The sequence below is a fragment of the Pleurodeles waltl genome, chromosome 7, assembly GCF_031143425.1.
Source record: "Pleurodeles waltl isolate 20211129_DDA chromosome 7, aPleWal1.hap1.20221129, whole genome shotgun sequence".
In the NCBI taxonomy this organism is placed as follows: domain Eukaryota; kingdom Metazoa; phylum Chordata; class Amphibia; order Caudata; family Salamandridae; genus Pleurodeles; species Pleurodeles waltl.
Genome location: NC_090446.1, coordinates 940,359,475 through 940,384,414, shown reverse-complemented (window position 1 = coordinate 940,384,414; position 24,940 = coordinate 940,359,475). Strand labels below are relative to the sequence as shown.

The following is a 24,940-nucleotide window of genomic DNA, read 5'->3' as shown; positions in this document are numbered from 1 at the left end:
TGGTTTGGAACGATAGGGCCCACTGGTACGAGATGAAAGATATCATCCAACATCTCCCAAAAGATCAACAAAAAAGAGCCCAGCAAATAGTCGAGGAAGGGCAGGCTATTACAAATAACCAAATTAGGTCAGCTCTAGACTCCGCAGACACAGCAGCAAGGACAATCAATACTGCTGTCACCATTCAGAGACACGCATGGCTTCGGTCGTCAGGTTTTAAACCAGAAATCCAGCAAGGCTGTCCTTTTTCATGCCATTTTATGAAAAACAGCTTTTTGGCACTCAGGTTGATACAGCCATTGAAAAAATGAAAAAAGACTCTGACACTGCTATAGCCATGGGTGCTCTTTATTCTACACAGTACAGAGGTTCATTTCGAAAGCCTCAATACAGGGTAGAGCCCAAACATCTGAGGCATCCACCTCACAATCAAAACAGTCTTAACAGCCTCAGTACCAACGAGGTGGGTTTAAAGGAACTTGCAGGGGGCTATTCCCCAGAGGTAGGGGAAAATACCAGCAATCAAAGCAAACCTCACACACAAAACAGTGACTTGCTCCACATCTTCCCTCACCACACTTCCCCTGTGGGAGGAAGACTGCAAAAGTTCCACGAACACTGGTTACCCATTACAACAGACAACTGGGTATTATCCATTATCCAAAATGGTTACTGCATAGAATTCGCACAAATTCCTCCAGATATACCTCCAAAACCACACAAACTCTCCTCCCTTTCCATGTTGCAAACAGAAGTACAGTCACTATTACTCAAACAAGCCATAGAGCTTGCACCACAACATCAAATAGGAACAGGGGTTTACTCCCTGTACTTCCTTATTCCCAAAAAAGATGGAACATTAAGACCAATACTAGATCTCAGAACCCTCAATCTTTACATCTTATCAGAACACTTTCACATGGTAACACTACAGGATGTAGTCCCACTGTTACAACAACAAGATTTTATGGCAACATTATACCTCAAAGATGCGTATTTTTACATACCCATCCATCCAGCGCACAGAAAATATCTCAGGTTTGTAATACAAGGAAAACATTACCAGTTCAAAGTGTTACACCAGCTCCCAGAGTATTTACAAAATGCCTTGCTGTAGTGGCAGCCTACCTAAGAAGGCAACACATTCATGTCTTCCCATATCACGACGACTGGCTAATAAAATCCAACAGCCAAACAGTGTCAACACTGTACACATTATGTAATACAAACCCTACACACTCTAGGGTTCTCAATAAACTACCAAAAATCTCACTTACAACCAGCGCAAGTTCAATAGTATTTAGGAGCCACACTAAGGCCCTCATTACTACCCTGGCGGGTGGGGGAGAAGTGGCCGTAATACCGCCAACAGGCCGGCAGACAAAAAAATGGAATTAAGCCCATGGCGGATACCGCCATGGTCATCTGCCACTTCTCCACTCCGACCGCTGAGCTGGAGACTTCGGTCCCCCTCACCTAACAGACGATCACCTTACCTTGCCCAGTGATCCTCCGGTTGGGGACGGGATCCATGGGGGCTGCTCCTCCGCCAGCTCCCCATCACCAGAACACTGCCACACTGAATCCTGGGTTGGGATTCGGTGCGTGGTGTTCTGATGACGGGGCGGTGGAGGTGGAGCAGCCTCCACTTCCCCGCCGACCGCCAGTATGTCTGCTGGCGGCTCTCTGTCCGAAAAAGGAGGGAGGGCTGCCAGCAGTCATGATTCTCTGTGCAGAAAACCGCCTGCACTGGCGGTTTTCAGCACAGCAGTACCTCGGCGGTCTTGGAAAAAGACCGCCAAGGTTGAAATGAGGGCCTAAATACGCAAACAGCACTTGCAAGCCCAAGTCCACAAAGGATGCAATCATTCCACAATATATTAGCACACATTCAGACAAACCAACAGTACACAGTCAAGTTTGTCATGAAACTGTTGGGCATGATGGTGGCATAATCGCCATTGTCCCAAATGCAAGACTTAACATGCGTCTCTTACAACAGTGCCTTGCAAAACAATGGTCACAGGGTCATCTTCAAGATCTAGTGTTGATAGACTGCCAAACACACATCTCGCTTCAGTGGTGGAATTCCACAAATTTAAACAAAGGGCGGCCATTTCAAGACGCTGTGCCTCAAGCCACACTTACAACAGATGCATCAATGATTGGATGGGGAGCACACCTCAACAATCACAACATTCAGGGACAATGGGACAACAAACACAAACAACTTCACATAAATCACTTACAATTGCTAGCCGTATTCCTAGCACTCAAAGCCTTTCAACCTCTTCTCGTTCACAAACACATTCTCGTCAAGACAAACAACATGACTACAATGTATCACCTAAACAAACAAGGAGGGACCCACTCATCGCAACTGTGCCTTCTAGCACAAAAGATTTGGCATTGGGCAATACACAACAGCATTCACCCTGTAGCACAATACATTCCATGAATACACAACCAATTAGCAGATGTTCTCAGCCGAGATCATCAACAAACACACAAGTGGGAAATTTACCCCCAAGTACTTCAAACATACTTTCATAACTGGGGAACAACAGACATAGACCTAGTCGCCACCAGCGAAAACGCAAAATGCCAAAACTTTGCATCCAGGTTCCCACATCCTCTATTCAAGGACAATGCTCTATGGATCAACAGGTCAGGGATATTTGCTTACGCTTTTCCCCCCTCTCCCGCTCATTCCATTTCTGGTCAACAAACTGCATCAAAACAGACTCGGACTCATACTTATAGCACCAACGTGGGCATGTCAACCATGGTACACCACATTGTTAGACCTGTCAGCAGTACCACACATCAAACTGCCCAACAGACCATATCTGTTAACACAAAACAAACAACTGATCAGGCAATCAAATCCAGCAATACTCAATCTAGCCATTTGTCTCCCGAAGTCTTAGAGTTCTGATATCTACATCTTCCAACCGAATGTATGAAAGTAATTAAACAAGCAAGAAAACCCACTACCAGGCAGTGCTATGCAAACAAATGGAAAAGGTTTGTGTTTTACTGTCAGTCCAAACAAATTACCCCTCTTTCCACATCGCTACAAGACATTGTAGGTTACTTACTTCATCTGCAAAAGGCAAATTTGGCTTTTTCATCCATCAAAATACATCTCACTGCTATTTCAACGTATTTGCAAAATATACAACACACGTCTCTATTTAGAGTCCCTGTTATCAGAGCCTTCATGGAAGGGCTAAAACGTATCATACCACAAAGAACACCTCCAGTGCCTTTATGGAATCTCAATATTGTACTCACACGACTCATGGGTCCACCATTTGAATTGAATTGAATTGAATTTGAACCCATGCATTCGTGTCAGATTCAATACCTAACGTGGAAAGTAGCATTCCTTGTTGCAATTACTTCATTAAGAATTAGTGAAATACAAGCTTTCACTATTGAGCAACCCTTCATACAAGTGCACAAACAAAGTAGTACTTCGGACAAACACAAAATTCCTACCTAAAGTAATCTCACCATTTCATATTAATCGAACCGTGGAACTTCCAGTCTTCTTCCCACGGCCAGACTCAGTAGCAGAAAGAGCACTACATACATTAGACATTATAAGAGCTATAATGTATTACATTGACAGAACAAAATCATTTAGGAAAACTAAACAGTTATTTGTGGCGTTCCAAAAACCACATACTGGAAATCTAATCTCAAAACAAGGACTAGCTAGATAGTAAAATGCTTCCAAACGTGTTACCTAAAAGCCAAAAGGCAGCTATTAGTAACACCAAAATCACATTCCACCAGAAAAAAAGGAGCAACAATGGCCTTTTTAGGAAATATACCAATGACAGAAATCTGTAAAGCAGCCACTTGGTCAACACCCCATACATTTACCAAGCATTACTGTGTAGATGTGTTAGCAACACAACAAGCACCAGTAGGACAGGCTATTTCAAACAACTTCAACTCCTACAGGCTGACCACCGCTAATGGGAGGAAAACTGCTTTGTAGTCTATGCATGGGATGTGTAGCTGCAGCTACACATGCCATTGAACGGAAAATGTCACTTACCCAGTGTACATCTGTTCGTGGCATGTTCCGCTGCAGATTCACATGCGCCAACGCGCCTCCCCGGGAGCCTGTAGCCGTTTAAGTTAAAACAAACATTTGTACATATGTATATATATTTCTTTTCCATTAGCATGGGCATCTCTTCTCTTTATACTCTATCACTTCTACCTTACCCTCTGCGGGAAAACAATCTAAGATGGAGTCGATGCCAAGGCGCGCAATGGAGCCGAAGAGGAGGAGTCACTCGATCCCGTGACTTGGAAACATTTCTTCGATGAAAAACAACTTGTAACACTCCGAGCCCAACACTAGATGGCAGGACCTATGCATAGCATGTGAATCTGCAGCGGAACATGCCACGAACAGATGTACACTGGGTAAGTAACATTTTCCATATATATATATATATATAAAATATGTGTTCGATGGCATGTGTAGCTGCAGATACACATGCTGTGCACTGTACCTGCCATCTAGTGTTGGGCTCGGAGTGTTACAAGTTGTTTTTCTTCGAAGAAGTCTTTTTGAGTCACGGGACCGAGTGACTCCTCCCTTTCGGCTCCATCTTAGATTGTTTTCTTTCCGCCATCGGGTTCGGACGGGTTCCTCTGCGCTCCGTGATTCGAATCGGGAAAGTATTAAAATCATCGAAAATCCATCGGTATTGTTGCGTTCTGGAACAATCTCCTATCGATACATCAGCACCGACGAGACAACCGCTTAGGCGTCCCTTTGGGGCTTCCGTGCCCAGCCGAGGCCTGGTCGGCCCGACCACACCCGTCATCGAAGCCTCATCGACCGGACCCCCTTCCGTTTCTGTCCGACTTGCCACGCCAGGTATCCTTATACAGACCAGCATCAGGTCTGTAATCTGTGTCTGTCATTGGAGCACAGAGAGGATACCTGCAAGGCCTATCGGTCGAAAAAGACCTTGAGAGATCGGAGGGCGAGGCGAGTACAGATGGCGTCGAAATCGTTGCAACACCTCAACGTCGAGGAGGAGGAGATGGCTATCTCCATCCAGGGATCGGAATCGGACGACTCCGACGGAGACCGACAGCGGGCCAAAAAGTGAGTACGCCTGCCCCGACCCAACCCCAAAGTCAACCAAAAAAGCAAAAGGCCTCAGGGACGCCACTGCCTGAAGGCCATGGCTCGACCCACAAAAAAAGCGGTGATGAAGCAACACCTTCGGCACCGAAGAAGGCCAAAATCGTGCCGAAGTCTTCCGACTCGAGTCGAGAAACCGGCGTCGAAAAAAGTCGACATAGACTAGTCGAAACCACCAAGCTTCGAAAGAGCCTTTCGGAGCCGAGGCCAACCATTACCATGGGTATTTCGGTGCAGAGAAAGCCGGCTTCGGAGCTGAAAAAGGCCTCTTATACAGAGGAACATGGGCTCTCCAAACAACTGAAGGAGAGGCACAGGTTTGAAGAGGAGCTGGATGTTGAAGAGTTTGATCAAAGTCAACCACGATTACAGATCCAGAAGGATACTGGAAGGATTCAAACTGTCCCTCCTCTCAAATTTAAGAGGAAATTGGCTTTTCGAACACAGGCAGAGACTGAAACTGATCAGCCAAGAGCAAAGGTGGCTAGAGAGAAGTCACCAACTCGGCATTTCTCGCCAGAAATATCACCACCACATTCGCCACAAAGGACAAGGTCGCCATTTGGCACGCCAACTGCACAGTCACCCACACATACTGTGCAAACACAGGACGATGTCGATCCCTGGGAATTTTACGACCCCCCGGTTTCAGACAATGGCCCGGAGTGCTACCCCTCAAAGCCATCTCCTCCAGAGGATAGCACCTCCTATACACAAGTCCTGGCCAGGGCTGCGACATTCCATAATGTCACTATGTACTCGGAACCATTGGAGGATGACTTTCTTTTCAATACCCTGGCGTCCACGCATGCGTCATACCAAAGCCTGCCTATTCTAACCTACATGCTTAAGCATGCACAACAAGTCTTTCAAAAGACGGTCAAAGGAAGAGCCATCGCACCGCGGGTGGAAAAAAGTACAAACCACCCCCGTCGGACCCTGTGTTCATTGCACAGCACCTCCCTCCGGACTCTGTAGTGGTTGGGGCCGCAAGGAAACGTGCAAACTCGCAATCATCAGGAGATGCACCACCTCCTGATAAAGAAAGCCGCAAGTTTGACGCAGCGGGGAAGAGAGTGGCGTCGCAAGCTGCCAACTAATGGCGTATCGCCAATTCACAGGCCCTCCTCACCCGTTACGACCGAGCCCACTGGGATGAAATGAATATCATTCAGCATCTACTGAAAGAATATCAGAAACGGGCTCAACAGGTGGTTGAGGAAGGACAAGCCATCTCCAACAACCAGATCCGTTCGGCACTGGACTCTGCTGACACCACCGCAAGAACTGTAAACACAGCAGTCACAATCAGGAGACATGCTTGGCTACGAAGTTCAGGATTCAAACCTGAAATACAGCAGTATTAAACATGCCGATTAACCAGTAGCAACTATTTGGGCCGGAGGTGGACACCGCCATTGAAAAAATGAAGGAGGACACTGACACGGCCAAAGCCATGGGCGCACTCTACTCTTCCCAGTATAGGGGGACATTTAGAAAACCACAATTTAGGGGAGGTTTTAGACAGAAACCCTCAGAGGCATCCACCTCAAACAAAACTCACCTACCAGTCCCAGTACCAGAGAGGGGGGTTTTGTGGTTCATTCAGGGGACAGTTCCCAAGATCAAGGGGAAAGTTTCAGCCTACCAAGCAGACCCCCGGTAACAAACAGTGACTTCAATGTCACACTTCCCCAACACAAATCACCAGTAGGGGGAATATTAACACACTACCACAAACTTTGGTCAGACATAACCACGGACACATGGGTTCTATCAATTATCCAACATGGTTACTGCATAGAGTTCACACATCTCCCTCCAGATGTTCCCCCAAGAGCGCACAAACTATTGGCACAACATCTAGACCTGCTACAAATAGAGGTTCAAGCACTATTAACAAAACAAGCCATAGAACTAGTACCTCACCACCAAAAAGGAACATAGGAATATACTCCCTATATTTCCTTATTCCCAAAAAATACAAAACACTAAGACCAATTTTAGATCTCAGGACATTAAACCTCTTCATCAAATCAGTACATTTCCACATGGTCACACTACAAGATGTAGTTCCCTTACTAAAACATGGAGAATACATGGCAACACTGGATCTAAAAGATTCGTATTTCCATATACCCATCCATCCATCTCACAGGAAATACCTCAGATTAGTCATACAGGGCAAACATTACCAATTCAAGGTACTGCCCTTCGGGATAACAACAGCACCCAGAGTATTTACAAAATGCCTCGCTGTAGTAGCAGCTCATATAAGGAGACATCACATGCACGTATTCCCATATCTCGACGATTGGGTAATAGAAGCCAACACTCAATACTGGTATCAAAATCACACGCAGTATGTAATAGATACCCTACACAAACTAGGTTTTTCTATAAATTACCAAAAATCTCACTTGCAACCATCCCAACTACAACAATACTTGGGAGCAACACTCAACACACAAAGAGCAATTGCCACTCCAAGCCCACAGATAGTTCAATCGTTTCAAGCTATGGTGTCAAACATACAACCAAATCACCAGTACACAGCCAGATTTGTCATGAAACTACTAGGCATGATGTCCTCATGCATCGCTATTGTCCCAAATGCACGGCTACACATGCGGCCCTTACAACAGTGCCTAGCAAAACAATGGACGTAGGCACAGGGTCAACTTCAGGATCTAGTTTTGATAGACCGCCAAACACACTTTTCGCTTCAATGGCGGAACCCTGTAAATTTAAACAAAGGGCGGCCATTTCAAGACCCGGTCCCTCACGCCATTATCACAACAGATGCTTCCATGATTGGGTGGGGAGCACACCTCAACAATCACAATATACAAGGACAATGAGACAATCAACAAAAACATTTACACATAAATCACTTAGAACTACTAGGGGTCTCCCTAGCACTAAAAGCTTTTCAACCCCTTCTACTCCACAAACACATTCTTGTCAAAACAGACAATATGACAACAATGTACTATCTAAACAAACATAGGGGGGGACACTCGTCACAACTATGCCTCCTAGCACAAAAAATCTGGCATTGGGCAATTCACAATAACATTCGCCTGATAGCTCAATATACTGTATACCAGGCATTCACAATGAGTTAGCCGACAATCTCAGTCGAGATCACCAGCAAACTCACAAGTGGGAAATACATCCCCAGATTCTACAGGATTACTTCTACCGCTGGGGGGGGACACCAGACATAGATCTGTTTGCAACAAAACAGAATGCAAAATGACAAAACTTTGCATCCAGGTATCCACCCACTCAGTCCAAGGGCAATGCTCTATGGATCAGTTGGTCAGGGATATTTGCTTACGCTTTTCCCCCTCTCCCACTCATTCCTTTCCTAATCAACAAACTGAGTCAAAACAAACTCAAACTTATAGCACCAACCGTGGTACACCACACTGTTGGACTTCTCAGTAGTACCTCACATCAAACTCCCAAACAGACCAGATCTGTTAACACAACACAAACAAGAGATCAGAGACCCCAATCCAGCATCGCTCAACCTAGCAATCTGGCTCCTGAAGTCTTAGAATTTGGCTATCTAAACTTTTCAAATGAGTGTATGGAAGTCATTAAACAGGCAAGAAAACCGACAACAAGGCATTGTTATGCTAATAAATGGAAAAGGTTTGTTTTCTGCTGCCAAGCAAACCAAATCACACCGTTAGATGCCTCCATACAAAACATTGTGAGTTACTTACTACACCTACAAAAATCAAATCTCGCTTTTTCTTCCATCAAAATTCATCTCACTGCAATCTCTGCTTACCTGCAGATTAAAGATACAAAGTCGCTTTTTATAAACCCAGTTATTAAAGCCTTTATGGAAGGACTAAAAAGGATCACACCTCCAAGAGCCCCACCGGTACCCTCATGGAATCTTAATATTGTACTTACACGACTCATGGGCCCACCTTTTGAACCCATGCATTCTTGCCAAATCCAATTCTTGACTTGTAAGGTAGCATTTCTAATAGCCATCACTTCACTAAAAAGAGTTAGCGAGATACAGGCGTTCACTATCCAAGAACCCTTTATACAAATACACAAACATAAAGTGGTTCTCTGTACAAATCCACAATTTTTACCAAAAGTCATATCACCATTTCATCTAAACCAAACAGTTGAACTCCCAGTCTTCTTTCCACAACCAGACTCAGTAGCAGAAAGGGCACTGCATACATTAGACATAAAAAGAGCGCTAATGTATTACATAGACAGAACAAAAGCATTTCGTAAAACAAAACAATTGTTCGTAGCTTTCCAAAAACCCCATGCCGGTAACCCTATATCTAAACAGGGCATAGCCAGATGGATAGTTAAATACATTCAGACCTGTTACCTTAAAGCTAAAAGAGAATTACCCATTACACCAAGGGCACACTCCACTAGGAAGAAAGGTGCCACAATGGCTTTTCTAGGTAATATACCAATGACAGAGATTTGTAAAGCAGCCACTTGGTCTACACCCCATACATTTACTAAGCATTACTGTGTAGAAGTGTTAGCGACACAACACGCCACAGTAGGACAGGCTGTATTAAGAACATTATTTCAAACAACTTCAACTCCTACAGGCTGACCACCGCTTTTGGGAGGATTACTGCTTTGTAGTCTATGCACAGCATGTGTATCTGCAGCTACACATGCCATCGAACGGAAAATGTCACTTACCCAGTGTACATCTGTTTGTGGCATGTTGCGCTGCAGATTCACATGCGCCCTCCCACCGAGCCTGTAGCTGTTTTAGTTGCATGTAAATTATATATTTGTAAATAACTACTCCTTTACTACAACTATGTACATACATATCTACTCCATTGCATGGGCATCTTTAGTATCCTTATTTTACCAACTCCTACCTCAGCCTATGCGGGGAAAACAATCTAAGATGGAGTCGACGCCCATGCGCAATGGAGCGGATAGGGAGGAGCCACTCGGTCCAGTGACTCGAAAAGACTTCTTAGAAGAAAAACAACTTGTAACACTCCGAGCCCAACACTAGCTGACAGGAACAGTGCACAGCATGTGAATCTGCAGCGCAACATGCCACGAAAAGATGTGCACTGGGTAAGTGACATTATATATATATATGTATGTGTGTTCAATGGCATGTGTAGCTACAGATACACATGCTTTGCATACGTCTGCCATCTAGTGTTGGGCTCGGAGTGTTGCAAGTTGTTTTTCTTCGAAGAAGTGTTTTCGAGTCACTGGATTGAGTGACTCCTCTTCGGCTCCATTGCTTATGGGCATCGACTCCTTGTTAGATTGTTTTCTTTCTGCCATCAGGTTCGGACTTGTTTCCTTTCGCTCTGATAGTTCTGTTTGGAAAACTTTGAAAATGCATCTTTTTTTCGACGTTATTATATCGATCGCATTACATCTCCTATCGACACTTCGGTACTGTCGGAACAGACATCTCGGGCCTCGTTGGGCCGACCGCGTGGAAGCCTTATGAATCAGACTCCACTCCGATTCTGTCCTCAGTGCCATGCTAAATTCCCTTATACGGACCAACACCTCGTCTGTAATCTCTGCCTTTCCCCTGACCATTGGGAAGAAAATTGCGAGGCCTGCAGATCCATCCGGTCAAAAAAGACGCTCCGAGACAGAAGAGCACGGAGACTCCAGATGGCATCAAAAAGCACCGAACATCTCGACATCAAAGAGGAAGAAATCATGCAGACCACAGTCTCCGTTCGAGGGTCCGACTCTGACCAGGATTCCTAGGAGGACAGACCGATCACGGCAAGACAGCACGTGAGTACCCCTGCCCCTGTGTCATCTAAGCCCAAACATATGGCCTTGGGAACGCCACTGCCGGAAGGCCATAGCTCGACCCAAAGGAAAACGCTTGGTGACCAACCCACCAGCTCGGAACTGAAAAAGGCCACCCCTCCGAAGCCATCGGACTCGAACCGAAGCTCCGTCTCCAAATAGAGCAAACACCGCTCTTTTGAGTCGAAATCTCAAATCATTTTCGGAGCCGAGACCATCCTCAACCCCAACTTTTCGATACCGAAAAAGCCAGCTTTGGAGCCAAAAAAGACTATTTATACTGAGGAGCATGGACTTTCACAAGCACTTAGAGAAAGCCACAAAGCTACTGAGGAGGACTCACAAATAGAGGCAATGGACGAAAGGCAAGCCAGGGTTCATATCCATAAAGAGACTGGCAGAATTTTAACCACACCTCCTCCAAAACCAAAGAGAAAATTAGCCTTTCAGGAGGAATTGGACACTACACAGCCTCCAGCTAAAGTGCCAAGAACAAAGGAGAGACCTCCACCTCCTCATTTTTCTCCTCCTCAGTCTCCTTACTCTCCACATTTACATTTCTCTCCACCTACTAGTCCTACACCTATGCAGTCACCACCGCATTCATTTGATTCGCAGCAGGACAATGTGGATTCATGGGATCTTTATGATCCAGACCCCATTCCAGACAATAACCTAGAATTATATCCCTCTAAGCCTTCACCACCAGAGGATAGTACAGGTTACACTCAAGTCATAGCTAGGGCGGCATCATATCACAATGTCACCATGCATACTGAGCCATTAGAGGATGATTTCCTATTTAACTCATCCTCCTCCATGCATGCAACATATCAGTCGCTTCCAATGCTCCCCGGCATGCTAAAACATGCTGACCAGATATTTAAAGAGCCAGTAAAAGCAAGGATAATTACTCCTAGAGTGGAGAAAAAATATAAGCCACCTCCTTCCGATCCTGTCTATATTACCCAACCGCTACCTCCAGACTTATTAGTTGCAAGTTTGCAGTCGTCAGGTGATGCACCCCCACCAGACAAAGAGAGTAGGAAGTTTGTTGCTGCGGGGAAAAGGGTGGCATCTCAGGCAGCCAACCAGTGGAGAATAGCCAACTATCGGGCATTGTTGGATAGATATGACAGGGCCTACTGGGACGAGATGAAAGACCTAATCCAACATCTCCCCAAGGAACAGCAAAAAAGGGCACAACAGATAGAGAAAGGGCAAGCCATCACTAATAATCAGATCAGGTCAGCCCTAGACTCTGCAGATACAGCAGCCAGAACCATCAACACTGCTGTAACCATAAGGAGACATGCATGGCTTAGGTCTTCAGGATTCAAGCCTGAAATCCAACAGGCAGTGCTGAATATGCCATTCAACCAAAAACAACTTTTTGGCCCAGAGGTTGACACTGCAATTGAAAAGATGAAAAAGGACTCAGACACCGCAAAAGCCATGGGTGCACTGTATACCACACAATACAGGGGATCCTTTTGTAAACCCCAATTTAGAGGTGGATTTGGAGCCAAAACTGCCGAGGCATCCACCTCACAGCCAAAGTCGGCCTACCAACCTCAATACCAACGAGGTGGTTTCAAAAGCACTTATAGAGGCCAATACCCCAGAGGCAGGGGAAAATATCAAACATCAAAACAAGCCTCACAACAAACTAAGCAGTGACTTGTGCCATTCCTTCCCAATTCACACCTGCCCTGTGGGGGGAAGACTGCAAAAGTTCCACAACAAATGGCTAAACATTCAGGGAACACGGACCCGGGCAGGTTACCCGCCGGCAGCGGCAGCATTGACAAACTAACTTTGCGCCTGACCACTGGTCTGTGTGGTCCTAGGAAGCGCGCTCCCTAAATGGGGATGGGCGACAGTTAGGAATTCATTTTTTCCAGACTAATGTAAGTGATTGGACACTTTTTTCTGACAATTTCAGGTGAATAGTAATCCACACACCTTTATGATTAGGAGATACACATAGTCATTAGGTCCTGACGAAGCATCACTGGATCCGTATGGACCACCAGGATGCGAAACATGTTGACCCTTGATAGGGATGGTTTGGAAATTCCCCACCCTCATTTCCTTTGATATAGAGTGATTGATCATTATCTCTGTTTCACTCTTGTGACTATTTTTAACCTTGGCCTCTACCCCCCATCTGGTCTAATAAATTGATTACCCGTTGTAGGCTTTGAGAGCCAATTTTAATCCCCTTATTTGATCTCCTTTTTTGCTTACTCACTCTTGGGGTCACGGCATCATCATTCAAAAGATCTCTGGCAAAGAGCCCCCCCCATTTGGGGTGGTGCCCGTCAGACATTGCAGTGCCGGTCTGACGAGGAGCAACTCCGATGATGAAGCATGACATCCTTTTGGATGTGTGAGGTTTCTTGCTCCTCAATTTTAGGACCCCCTCCACAGTATCCTTTCTCTTCTCATCTTTGGAACAGTGTATCATATATTTTGACGTAAACATTACCACAGACAGCTAGGTATTATCCGCGATGGCTTTTGCATAGAATTGACACAAACTCCACCAAACATTCCACCAAAACCACACAAGCTGTCCACAGACTATATCACTCTGCTGCAGGAAGAAGTCAAATCTCTGTTACTCAAACAAGCAATAGAAGCTGTGCCATAAAATCAAATAGGGACGGGAGTTTACTCACTGTATTTCCTCGTTCCCAAATAGGACGGAGCCTTAAGGCCAATATTAGATCTCAGAACCCGCAATCTTTACATCCTGTCAGAACACTTTCACATGGTGACCCTACAGGATGTTATCCCACTACTTCAGCAACACGATTTCATGGCAACATTAGACCTCAAAGATGCGTATTTTCACATACCCATCCATCCTGCGCACAGAAAATATCTCAGGTTTGTCATTCAGGGAAAGCATTATCAGTTCAAAGTGTTACCCTTTGGAATAACAGCAGCTCCCATGTTATTCACAAAATGCCTGGCGGTACTCGCAGCCTACCTAAGAAGACAACACCTTCATGTCTTTCCATATCTAGACGATTGGCTAATAAAATCAGTCATTTACAGTGTCAAAACCATGCACATTATGTAATACAAACCTTGCACACCCTAGGGTTCTCCATAAACTACAGAAAGTCACAACTACAACCTGCGCAAATTCAACAGTATTTAAGGGCCATACTAAATACTCAAAAAGCGCTTGCAAGCCCAAATCCGCAAAGAATACAAGCATTTCACAATATATTGGCACAAATACAGACAGGGCAACAGTACTCTGTCAAATTCGTGATGAAAGTATTGGGCATGAAGGCATCCTGTATTGCAATTGTTCCACATGCAAGACTAAACATGCGGCCTTTGCAACAGTGCCTTGCACAACAATGGTCACAAGCACAGGGTCAACTTCAAGATCTAGTGTTGATAGACCGCCAAACATACATGTCCCTTCAGTGGTGGAATTCCACAAACCTAAACAACGGGTGGCCATTTCAAGACCCTGTGCCTCAGACCATACTTACAACAGATGCATCAATGATTGGGTGGGGAGCTCACCTCAACTATCACAACATTCAGGGACAACGGGATGCCCAACACAAACAGCTACATATAAATCACTTAGAGATGTTAGCTGTCTTCCTAGCACTCAAAGCTTTTCAGCCTCTCCTTATTCACAAAAATGTCTTGATCAAAACAGGCAACATGACCACCATGTATTAACTAAACAAACAAGGAGGGACACATTTGTCCCAACTCTCCCTCCTAACTCAAAACATTTGGAAATGGGCAATACACAACCAAATTCCCCTGGTAGCACAGTACATTCCAAGGATACACAACCAATTAGCAGATGTTCTCAGCAGAAATCATCAACAAACACATGAGTGGGAGATTCACCCTCAAGTACTTCAAAAATACTTTCATCAATGGGGAACACCAGACATAGATCTGTTCGCCAGCAGCTGAAACACAAAATACCGAAACTTCGCATCCAGATACCCACATCCCCTATCCAAGGGCAATGCTCCGTGGATCAATTGGTCAGGGATATTTGCTTACGCTTTTCCCCCTCTCCCACTCATTCCCTTTCTAGTCAACAAACTGCGTCAAAACACGCTCAGTCTGATACTCATAGCGCCAACGTGGGCACGTCAGCCGTGGTACACAACATTATTAGACCTGTCAGTAGTACCAAACTCCCAAACAGATCAGATCTGTTGACACAAAACAAAGGGCAGATCAGGCATCCAAATCCCAACACACTCACTCAATCTAGCGATTTGGCTCCTGAGGTCATAGAATTTGGGTATCTACAACTACCAACTGAATGTATGGAAGTAATTAAGCAAGCAAGAAAACCCACTACCAGACAGTGCTATGCCAACAAATGGAAAATATTTGTATATTACTGTCAATCTAAACAAATTGCTCCTCTTACAGCATCAATACAAGTTATTGTATGCTATTTGTTTCATTTGCAAAAATCTAATTTAGCTTTTTCTTCCATAAAAATACATCTCACTGCAATTTCTGCATATTTGCAAAATATACAGCACAGCTCTTTATTTAGAGTTCCTGTTATGAAAGCCTTCATGGAAGGTTTAAAACGCATCATCCCACCTAGAACACCTCCAGTGCCTTCGTGGAATCTAAACATAGTGCTTACGCAACTTATGGGCCCACTATTTGAACCTATGCACTCATGTCAAATACAATTCTTAACATGAAAAGTTGCCTTCCTAGTCGCAATTACATCATTGCGAAGTTAGTGAAATTCAAGCTTTCACAATTGAAGAACCGTTCATACAAGTACATAAACATAAAGTCATACTATGAACTAACACTAAATTTCTTCCTAAAGTAGTATCACCCTTTCATATCAATCAAACAGTGGAACTACCAGTCTTCTTCCCACAGCCAGATTCTGTGGCAGAGAGAGCCCTGCATACATTAGATATTAAAAGAACTCTAATGTACTACATAGATGGAACAAAGCCATTCAGGAAAACTATTGGTAGCTTTTCAAAAACCTCATACTTGTAACCCCATTTCAAAACAAGGTTTAGCAAGATGGATAGTAAAATGCATCCAAACATGTTACCGTAAGCTAAAAGACAACTCTTAGTTGCACCTAAAGCACATTCCACAAGGAAAAAAGGGGCTACAATGGCCTTCTTAGGAAATATACCAATGGCTGAAATATGTAAAGCAGCTACTTGGTCAACACCACATACATTTACTAAACGTTATTGTATAGATGTTTTAGCAGCGCAGCAATCCATAGTAAGTCAAGCTGTACTAAGAACATTATTTCAAACAACTTCAACTCCTACAGGCTAACCACCGCTTTTATGGGAAGAATAACTGCTTTCTAGTCTATGCACAGCATGTGTATCTGCAGCTATACATGACATCGAACGGAAAATGTCACCCAGTGTACCTCTGTTCATGGCATGTTCTGCTGCAGATCCACATGCACCCTTCCACCTCCCCGGAAGCCTGTAGCCGTTTAAGTTAAACAAAAACTTGTACGTGTGTGTGTGTGTATATATATATATATATATATATATATATCTATAAATATATATATATATTCCATTTGCATGGACATCTCTTTTCTTTATACTCTATCACTCCAACCTTACCCTCTTCGGGAAAACAATCTAACATGGAGTCGATGCCCATGCGCAGTGGAGCCGAAGAGGAGGAGTCACTCGATTCCGTGACTCGAAAACACTTCTTCGAAGAAAAACAACTTGTAACGCTCCGAGCCCAACACTAGATGGCAGATGTATGCACAGCATGTGAATCTGCAGCGGGTGTTTGTGTGTGTGTATACTACTTGTGTTTGTCTCCAGAACACAAAGAGGATACTTGTGAGGCCTGTCGAGCGTTTCGATCGATGAAAGCGCTGAGAAACCGGAGAGCGAGAAGACTTCAAATGGCGTCGGCGCCGTCAGGACACCAAGAATTGGAGGAAGAAGAAACCTTCATTGCTGACTCGGACGAGGCCGAAACAGAACAGACGCCGAAAACCGTGAGTAAAACCGCCCCAGCCAAAACTCACGGAAAATTCATCAGAGCTCAGGGGACGCCACCGCCGGCAGGCCATGGCTTAACCCAAAAACTCGGTGACCGTCCATCGGCACCGAAAAAGGGCACACATGTGTCGAAGTCATCCGACTCCGGTCAAGATACCGGCACAGAAAAGACTCGACACCGGGTCAGAACAATCTCGACATCGAGATACCGGCACCGAGAGATTGGAACACCGAAACACAAAAAAGTGGCTTCGGAGCCGAAAAGGATGGTGGAAAAGGTTTTGATCCCGAAACATCCGGCTTCGGAGCCGAAAACTAGTTCATACACGGAAGAGCAAGGGCTTTCCACACAAATGCAAAGCCATAGATTCGGACAGGTACTAGAGGCAGGGGAGCCAGATTATACACAGAGAAGGCTCCATATCCAAAAGGAGACCGGGAAGATAAGCACTCTCTCTCCTATAAGGATGAAAAGGAAACTGGCCTTCCAAGAGAAAGATAAACCACCACAAGCAAAGGTGGCAAGACAAGTAACTCCGCCACCATCACCTCAACGCTCACCGCAATCATCACCAGTTGCTAGCCCACCGATGGTGCAATCTCCAACACACACAAGCATGAGCCAAGATGACCCAGATGCATGGGATCTTTATGATGCGCCTGTGTCGGATAACTGTCCTGACTGTTACCCAGCAAGACCATCACCACCTGAAGACAGTACTGCTTACACACAGGTGGTGTCCAGAGCAGCTGCCTTTCACAACCTCACCCTGCACGCTGAACCAATCGAGGATGACTTTTTATTTAACACTCTGTCATCCACACACAGTCAGTACCAGAGTCTTCCAATGCTACCAGGAATGTTAAAGCACGCAAAGGAAATATTTCAGGAACCCGTGAAAGGCAGGGCTATTACTCCTAGGGTGGAGAAAAAGTACAAGCCTCCACCAACAGACCCTATGTACATTACACAGCAACTGACTCCGGACTCTGTAGTAGTTGGCGAAGCACGGAAAAGGGTGAATTCACACACCTCTGGGGATGCACCACCACCCGATAAAGAAAGTCGCAAGTTCGACGAAGCGGGAAAAAGAGTGGCAGCACAAGCAGCCAATCAATGGCGCATTGCGAATTCACAGGCTTTGCTGTCAAGATATGACAGAGCCCACTGGGACGAAATGCAACACTTTATTGAACATTTGCCCAAAGAATTCCAAAACCGTGTACAACAGGTGGTGGAAGAAGGCCAAAGTATCTCAAATAACCAGATACTTTCAGCAATGGATGCAGCAGACACCGCTGCAATAACTGTAAATACAGCGGTGACAATTCGGAGGCATGCGTGGCTGCGCACCTCAGGATTCAAGCCCGAAATCCAACAGGCTGTGCTTAATATGCCTTTTAATGGACAGCAGTTGTTTGGGCCGGAAGTGGACACTGCTATCGAAAAATTTAAGAAGGATACAGATACGGCCAAAGCCACGGGCACGCTCTACTCCCCACAGAGCAGAGGCACGTTTAGGAAGACACCATTTAGAGGCGGGTTTCGGGCTCAAACAACAGAACCCTCAACTTCACAAACCAGGCCCACATACCAGAGCCAGTATCAGAGAGGAGGCTTTCGGGGACAGTATAGAGGGGGACACTTCCCTAAGACTAGAGGGAAGTTCCAAAGTCCCAAGACCCCTCAAAACAAACAGTGACTTCAGTGTCACAAATCCCCAACACGTAACACCGGTGTGGGGGGAGACTAACAGATTTTTACCAAAAATGGGAGGAAATAACAACAGACTCGTGGGTACTAGCCATCATCCAACATGGCTATTGCATAGAATTCCTACAGTTACCACCAAGTGTGCCACCAAAAACACACAACATGTCCAAACAACACATGGATCTATTACAAATAGAAGTCCAAGCGTCGTTACAAAAAGAGGCAATAGAACTAGTACCCAGTCATCAAAAAGGGACAGGGGTTTACTCCCTGTACTTTCTCATACCCAAAAAGGACAAAACTCTAAGACCTATATTAGATCTCAGAATACTAAATCTTTACATCAGATCACTTTCACATGGTAACACTTCAATATGTAATCCCCCTACTCAAAGAACAAGATTACATGACGACATTAGATCTCAAAGATGCGTACTTCCATATACCCATTCATCCTTCACACAGGAAATACTTAAGGTTTGTATTCCAAGGAGTACATTACCAGTTCAAAGTGTTACCATTCGGAATAACAACAGCACCAAGGGTATTTACAAAATGCCTTGCAGTAGTAGCGGCACATATCAGAAGAGAACACATACACGTATTTCCATATCTAGACGATCGGTTAATCAAAACCAACACCCAGAAACAGTGTCTTCATCACACAAAATACGTCATAGAAACCCTTCACAAACTAGGGTTCTCACTAAACTACCAAAAATCACACCTACAGCCGTGTCAAATACAACAATACTTAGGAGCAACAATCAACACAACAAAAGGGATTGCCACTCCAAGTCCACAAAGGGTACAAGCATTCCAAACCGTACTACAAAGCATGCACCCAAACCAAAAGTATCAAGTAAAATTGGTGATGAAACTGCTAGGCATGATGTCATCATGCATAGCCATTGTCCCAAATGCAAGATTACACATGCGGCCCTTACAACAGTGCCTAGCAACACAATGGACACAAGCACAGTGTCAACTTAAAGATCTAGTGTTGAAAGACCGCCAAACACACACCTCGCTTCAATGGTGGAATCCTATAAATTTAAACCAAGGGTGGCCTTTCCAAGACCCAGTGCCTCAATACGTAATCACAACAGATGCTTCCCTGGTAGGATGGGGAGCACATCTCAACCAACACAGCATCCAGGGACAGTGGGACATTCAGCAGAAACAACTTCACATAAATCAGCTAGAATTACTAGCAGTGTTTCTAGCGTTGAAAGCATTTCAACCGATGATAACACACACATTCTTGTCAAGACAGACAACATGACAACAATGTACTTCTTAAACAAACAGGGAGGCACACACTCATCACAACTGTGTCTCTTAGCACAGAAGATTTGGCATTGGGCGAATCACAATCACATTCGCCTAATAGCGCAATACATCCCAGGAATTCAAAACCAATTGGCAGACAATCTCAGTCGAGATCACCAACAGATCCACAAATGGGAGATTCATCCACAAATACTGCAAACCTACTTCCAAAAGTGGGGAACACCGCAAATATACCTATTCGCAACAAAAGAAAATGCAAAATGCCAAAACTTTGCATCCAGGTACCCACAGCCTCACTCCAAAGGCAATGCGTTATGGATGAGTTGGTCAGGGATATTTGCTTACGCTTTTCCCCCTCTCCCACTCCTTCCGTATCTTGTAAACAAACTGAGTCAAAACAAACTCAAACTAATGCTAATAGCACCAACTTGGACACGACAACCTTGGTACACAACATTACTAGACCTGTCAGTAGTACCTCATATCAAACTACCAAACAGACCAGATCTGTTAACTCAACACAAACAACAGATCAGACACCCGAGTCCAGCATCACTCAATCTAGCGATCTGGCTCCTGAAGTCTTAGAATTCAGACACCTAGACCTTACACAAGAATGTATGGAGGTCATCAAACAAGCTAGAAACCCTACTACAAGAAATTGCTACGCAAGTAAATGGAAACAATTTGTTTATTACTGTCAAAATAATTAAATTCAACCATTACACGCGTCCGCAAAAGACATTGTAAGCTACTTACTACACTTACAAAAATCAAACTTGGCTTTTTCGTCCATTAAAATACATCTCACAGCAATTTCAGCATATCTGCAAATTACACATTCAACTTCACTATTTAGAATCCCAGTCATAAAAGCATTTATGGAGGGTCTAAAAAGAATCATTCCACCAAGAACACCACCAGTTCCTTCGTGGAACCTCAATATTGTATTAACGCGACTCATGGGTCCACCATTCGAACCCATGCACTCTTGTGAAATGCAATACTTAACCTGGAAAGTAGCCTCTCTAATAGCTATCACATCCCTCAGAAGAGTGAGTGAAATACAGGCCTTTACCATACAAGAACCCTTTATACAAATACACAAACATAAAGTGGTTCTACGCACAAATCCAAAATTTTTGCCAAAAGTTATATCACCGTTCCACTTAAACCAAACTGTGGAACTCCCAGTGTTCTTTCCACAACCAGCCACTGTAGCTGAAAGAGCATTACATACATTAGACATAAAAAGAGCTCTAATGTAATACATTAATAGAACTAAACAGCTTCGCAAAACAAAACAATTGTTTGTAGCTTACCAAAAACCGCATACAGGGAATCCAATATCCAAACAGGGCATTGCCAGATGGATAGTTAAATGTATTCAAACCTGTTATGTTAAAGCTAAAAGAGAACTGCCTATTACACCAAAGGCACACTCCACGAGAAAGAAAGGCGCCACAATGGCCTTTCTAGGAAATATACCAATGACAGAAATATGTAAGGAAGCCGCATGGTCTACGCCTCATACATTTACTAAACATTACTGCGTGGCTGTGTTAACAACACAACAAGCCACAGTAGGTCAAGCTGTACTAAGAACATTATTTCAGACAACTTCAACTCCTACAGGCTAAACCACCGCTTTGGGGGAGATAACTGCTTACTAGTCTATGTACAGCATGTGTATCTGCAGCTACACATGCCATCGAACGGAAAATGTCACTTACCCAGTATACATCTATTCGTGGCATGAGAGCCTGCAGATTCACATGCCCGGGAGCCTGTGGCCGTTTTAAGTTGACTGTAATTAAACTTGTACATTTGAAATATTGTAAATATAACGCTTTTAAGCACATTATGTACATGCATACTTACTCCATTGCATGGGCATTATTACTATATACACAACTCCTACCTCACCCTCTGCGGGGAAAACAATCTAAGATTGAGTCGACGCCCATGCGCAATGGAGCCGAAATGGGAGGAGTCCCTCGATCTTGTGACTCGAAAAGACTTCTTCGAAGAAAAAAAAACTTGTAACACTCTGAGCCCAACACTAGATGGCGGGATATGCACAGCATGTGAATCTGCAGCGTCTCATGCCACGAACAGATGTACACTGGGTAAGTGACATTTTCCATAATCATCATCCATGGTATTCGTATGATCTGCTTATTATGATTATTACTGTTATTAATATTATTATTCATTGTGCTATTGTTTTATTACCCACCATCCACAATGTATGGCAAGCATAAAAGTGTAATGTTTTGAAACTGCTTTCTATTCTGATTCAAGCATGTGATTCTATGAAAGATCCGTTACCTGATAAGAAAATTAGTTACCTGTAACTACAGTTCTGTACTATCGGTATCTTTCATAGATTCACATGTGACCCACCCTCCTCCCCATAGAGGCTCTCCTTATGTCTCCTTAATATTTATTTCACTTGTACTGGAAAATATGAGAGACTGGAGCTTGTGTGCTGAGGATTCTAGAGGGTGATGTCGCCTGGTTGGCTATGAAAACTATGAAAGTGAATGCATTTTAATATTTTTTTTCAGTGGAAAGTTTCTATATACTGCTATTTTAAGGTACTGTGGTACTCCCACTTCAACGAATGGGATGATTTAAGCATGTAAACCTATGAAAAATATCAATACTGGAGAACTGCAGTTACAGGTAAGTAACTCATTTTTGTACACAACAGTGCCTTTTCTCAAATTAAGAAGATGCAGTGCGTTGATTAGGTGAATCTCACTGTACCTTTTTTGTGGATCATCAAGAAGGAAGCACTATCATTGGATCATGCGTACTATCAGGCTTTTGGCTTCTCAATCAAAGGTGCAAAAGCAGACTGTCAGGATCTGACAGGAAGAAACATCGTATTATTGCCTCCGCTGCAGATGACCCGGCCCCCAGGGACCCCTCATGGCCATGAACATATCTAAGAAGTGCAACATTAAGTCTGGAAAGCATTCTAAGCTAACTCCTCTCAAAATTCACATCCAGTTACATTTCTGTTGATGACATACTGTGTCAGTCAAGAAGTCCAACAGACCCTTTGTTGAAACCTTAGGTATTGTTATCATCGACAATGAGCAGTCTGTCTTCAACAAAGCTGCCTTTGATGATGAGGCTATGAAAGACTTCCTAGTAGACGACCCTACTGACAACTACCCCAATATCGAAACGCTGCTTGCTGCTACACTCTGTCTGCACAAAGCAAACCAGGATAGCATAAACAGGAGGTAAAAGAACAATGTTTATTTTTACTTTCATTGCTAAACCTCACATCAGAAGCAAGGCTATTCATTGGCCATCTGTGTTTGCTGCTGCTTTCTGTAACAAAAGTCACATAGTGTGACCCCCCCTTAAGACCTTGAAAATTAAAGTCTGTTTTTCTCTCTTTTTTTCTCTTAGCAGTACTTTAATTTATGAGGGCACTGTGGTCCTCTGGAGAATGAATTGAAAAAATGTGGGAGTGAAGGGAAATCTGTGTTTTTGCACTGATGTGGACTATTTTACCATTCTTTCTTTAATTTGCCAGCATTTATTAGTTTACCAATTTAGATCTAATGTCAAATACAAAAAGGCCATCAACCTCTCCAGGTCCTAAACTTGAAAACTGATAACTTTGAAACTGGAGCATGACTTGAGAGTAATTAAACAAAAGTGCAGTAGTGCTTTGTGCAAAACTGTGAAGGATTATTGCAAGACGAGTCATTGAATGAGCAGCTCAATTAAGTATACACAGCAACTCCTGAAGATTGATGCTGATACGATATTGTAGTTCTCTATGTTGAAACAGACAATTCATTTGAACTGTTAAGTTTTTCTACCTGCTTGACAGTGCTTTGTAAGAACAACTGTACTTTAACTGCAACAGTTTCTCATAACCAGGCCCTTTTTTCCTTGGCTTCTAGGGCCCACAGCTGAGGCATTTGGAAATTTTGCAGATTTTCCTTCTACAGCTGCCTCAGTTACACAAGGTAAGTGTTATATTAATTTGCATGAAATACAATTGAGGTGCTTCATTTCATACAGTGTCCTGCTTGAGAGCATGGTATTTCAGGGCATAAATGGTTTCTTTGCTCAGGGAAGGGCCTGTTCGTGTCTGCAGAGTATAAAGGTGCATGTAGGTTCTAATAGATACTTCTACATGTGGATTCATCACCTTGTGAATACCTCCAGGGGCTAGACTGGATGTAGAGAATGTTTTCAGTAATTTCATTTTGTGTGCCAGTAGGTGGCTTTCTGCTTTGTTCTGCCACGGAAGTGACACCAGCACCATACATAATCATTACCCCTGCACACTGACGCATGCCCTTTTTTTTTTCCAAGCCACCTGATGCAGGTACAGTCCTCGATCCTCACTCTTTCATCTTGACAAAAAATATTTTCCTTCAAATTTTCTCCATTGTGCAAAGGACATGTCATCCCCTAGAATAACCGGGTTTAAACGCTGCAGGGTCACAAGCCAACATCTGTGACTGACCCTCATGCCATATACTTCTGGTTTCTTGGTCCTCTCATGTCTCCAAGGAGACTGATAGGCTAGATAGATACCTCTCCAGACACCGGGTTGAATTCCCCCAGCCCCTCCACTGAAGATTCTGCCTCCTTTGCAGTGGTCAGTCAGTGTGCTGCGGAAATCCTTGTTCTTCAGTTGCCTTCTCTGAAGGTAAAAATTAATATGCTTGCAGAAGTCCTGAAGCTTGGGCAGGCTTCTTCCAGACCACTCCTGCCGTTCAATGAAGCATTGACAGGCACTTTAATGGGTTTGTTGGCTGTTCTTGCCTGCCAGTAAATAGGTAAGAGGCCAGAAGGCATAGATCCGCTCCAGGAGTCCTTACCTTCATGACGCAACATCCTACATCAGAAAGCCTA

The 24,940-nt window shown here is 44.0% G+C and overlaps 1 protein-coding gene across 1 annotated transcript in view; it reads left to right on the top strand.

The window, feature by feature from the left end:
• The window catches only part of CLINT1 (clathrin interactor 1), a 447,297-nt gene that overhangs the window by 286,945 nt on the left and 135,412 nt on the right, over positions 1-24,940 (top strand). The window contains exon 9 of the mRNA XM_069199652.1: positions 23,977-24,042. Coding sequence (XP_069055753.1) covers positions 23,977-24,042 — 66 coding nt within the window. The remainder of the gene's footprint in view (positions 1-23,976; positions 24,043-24,940) is intronic.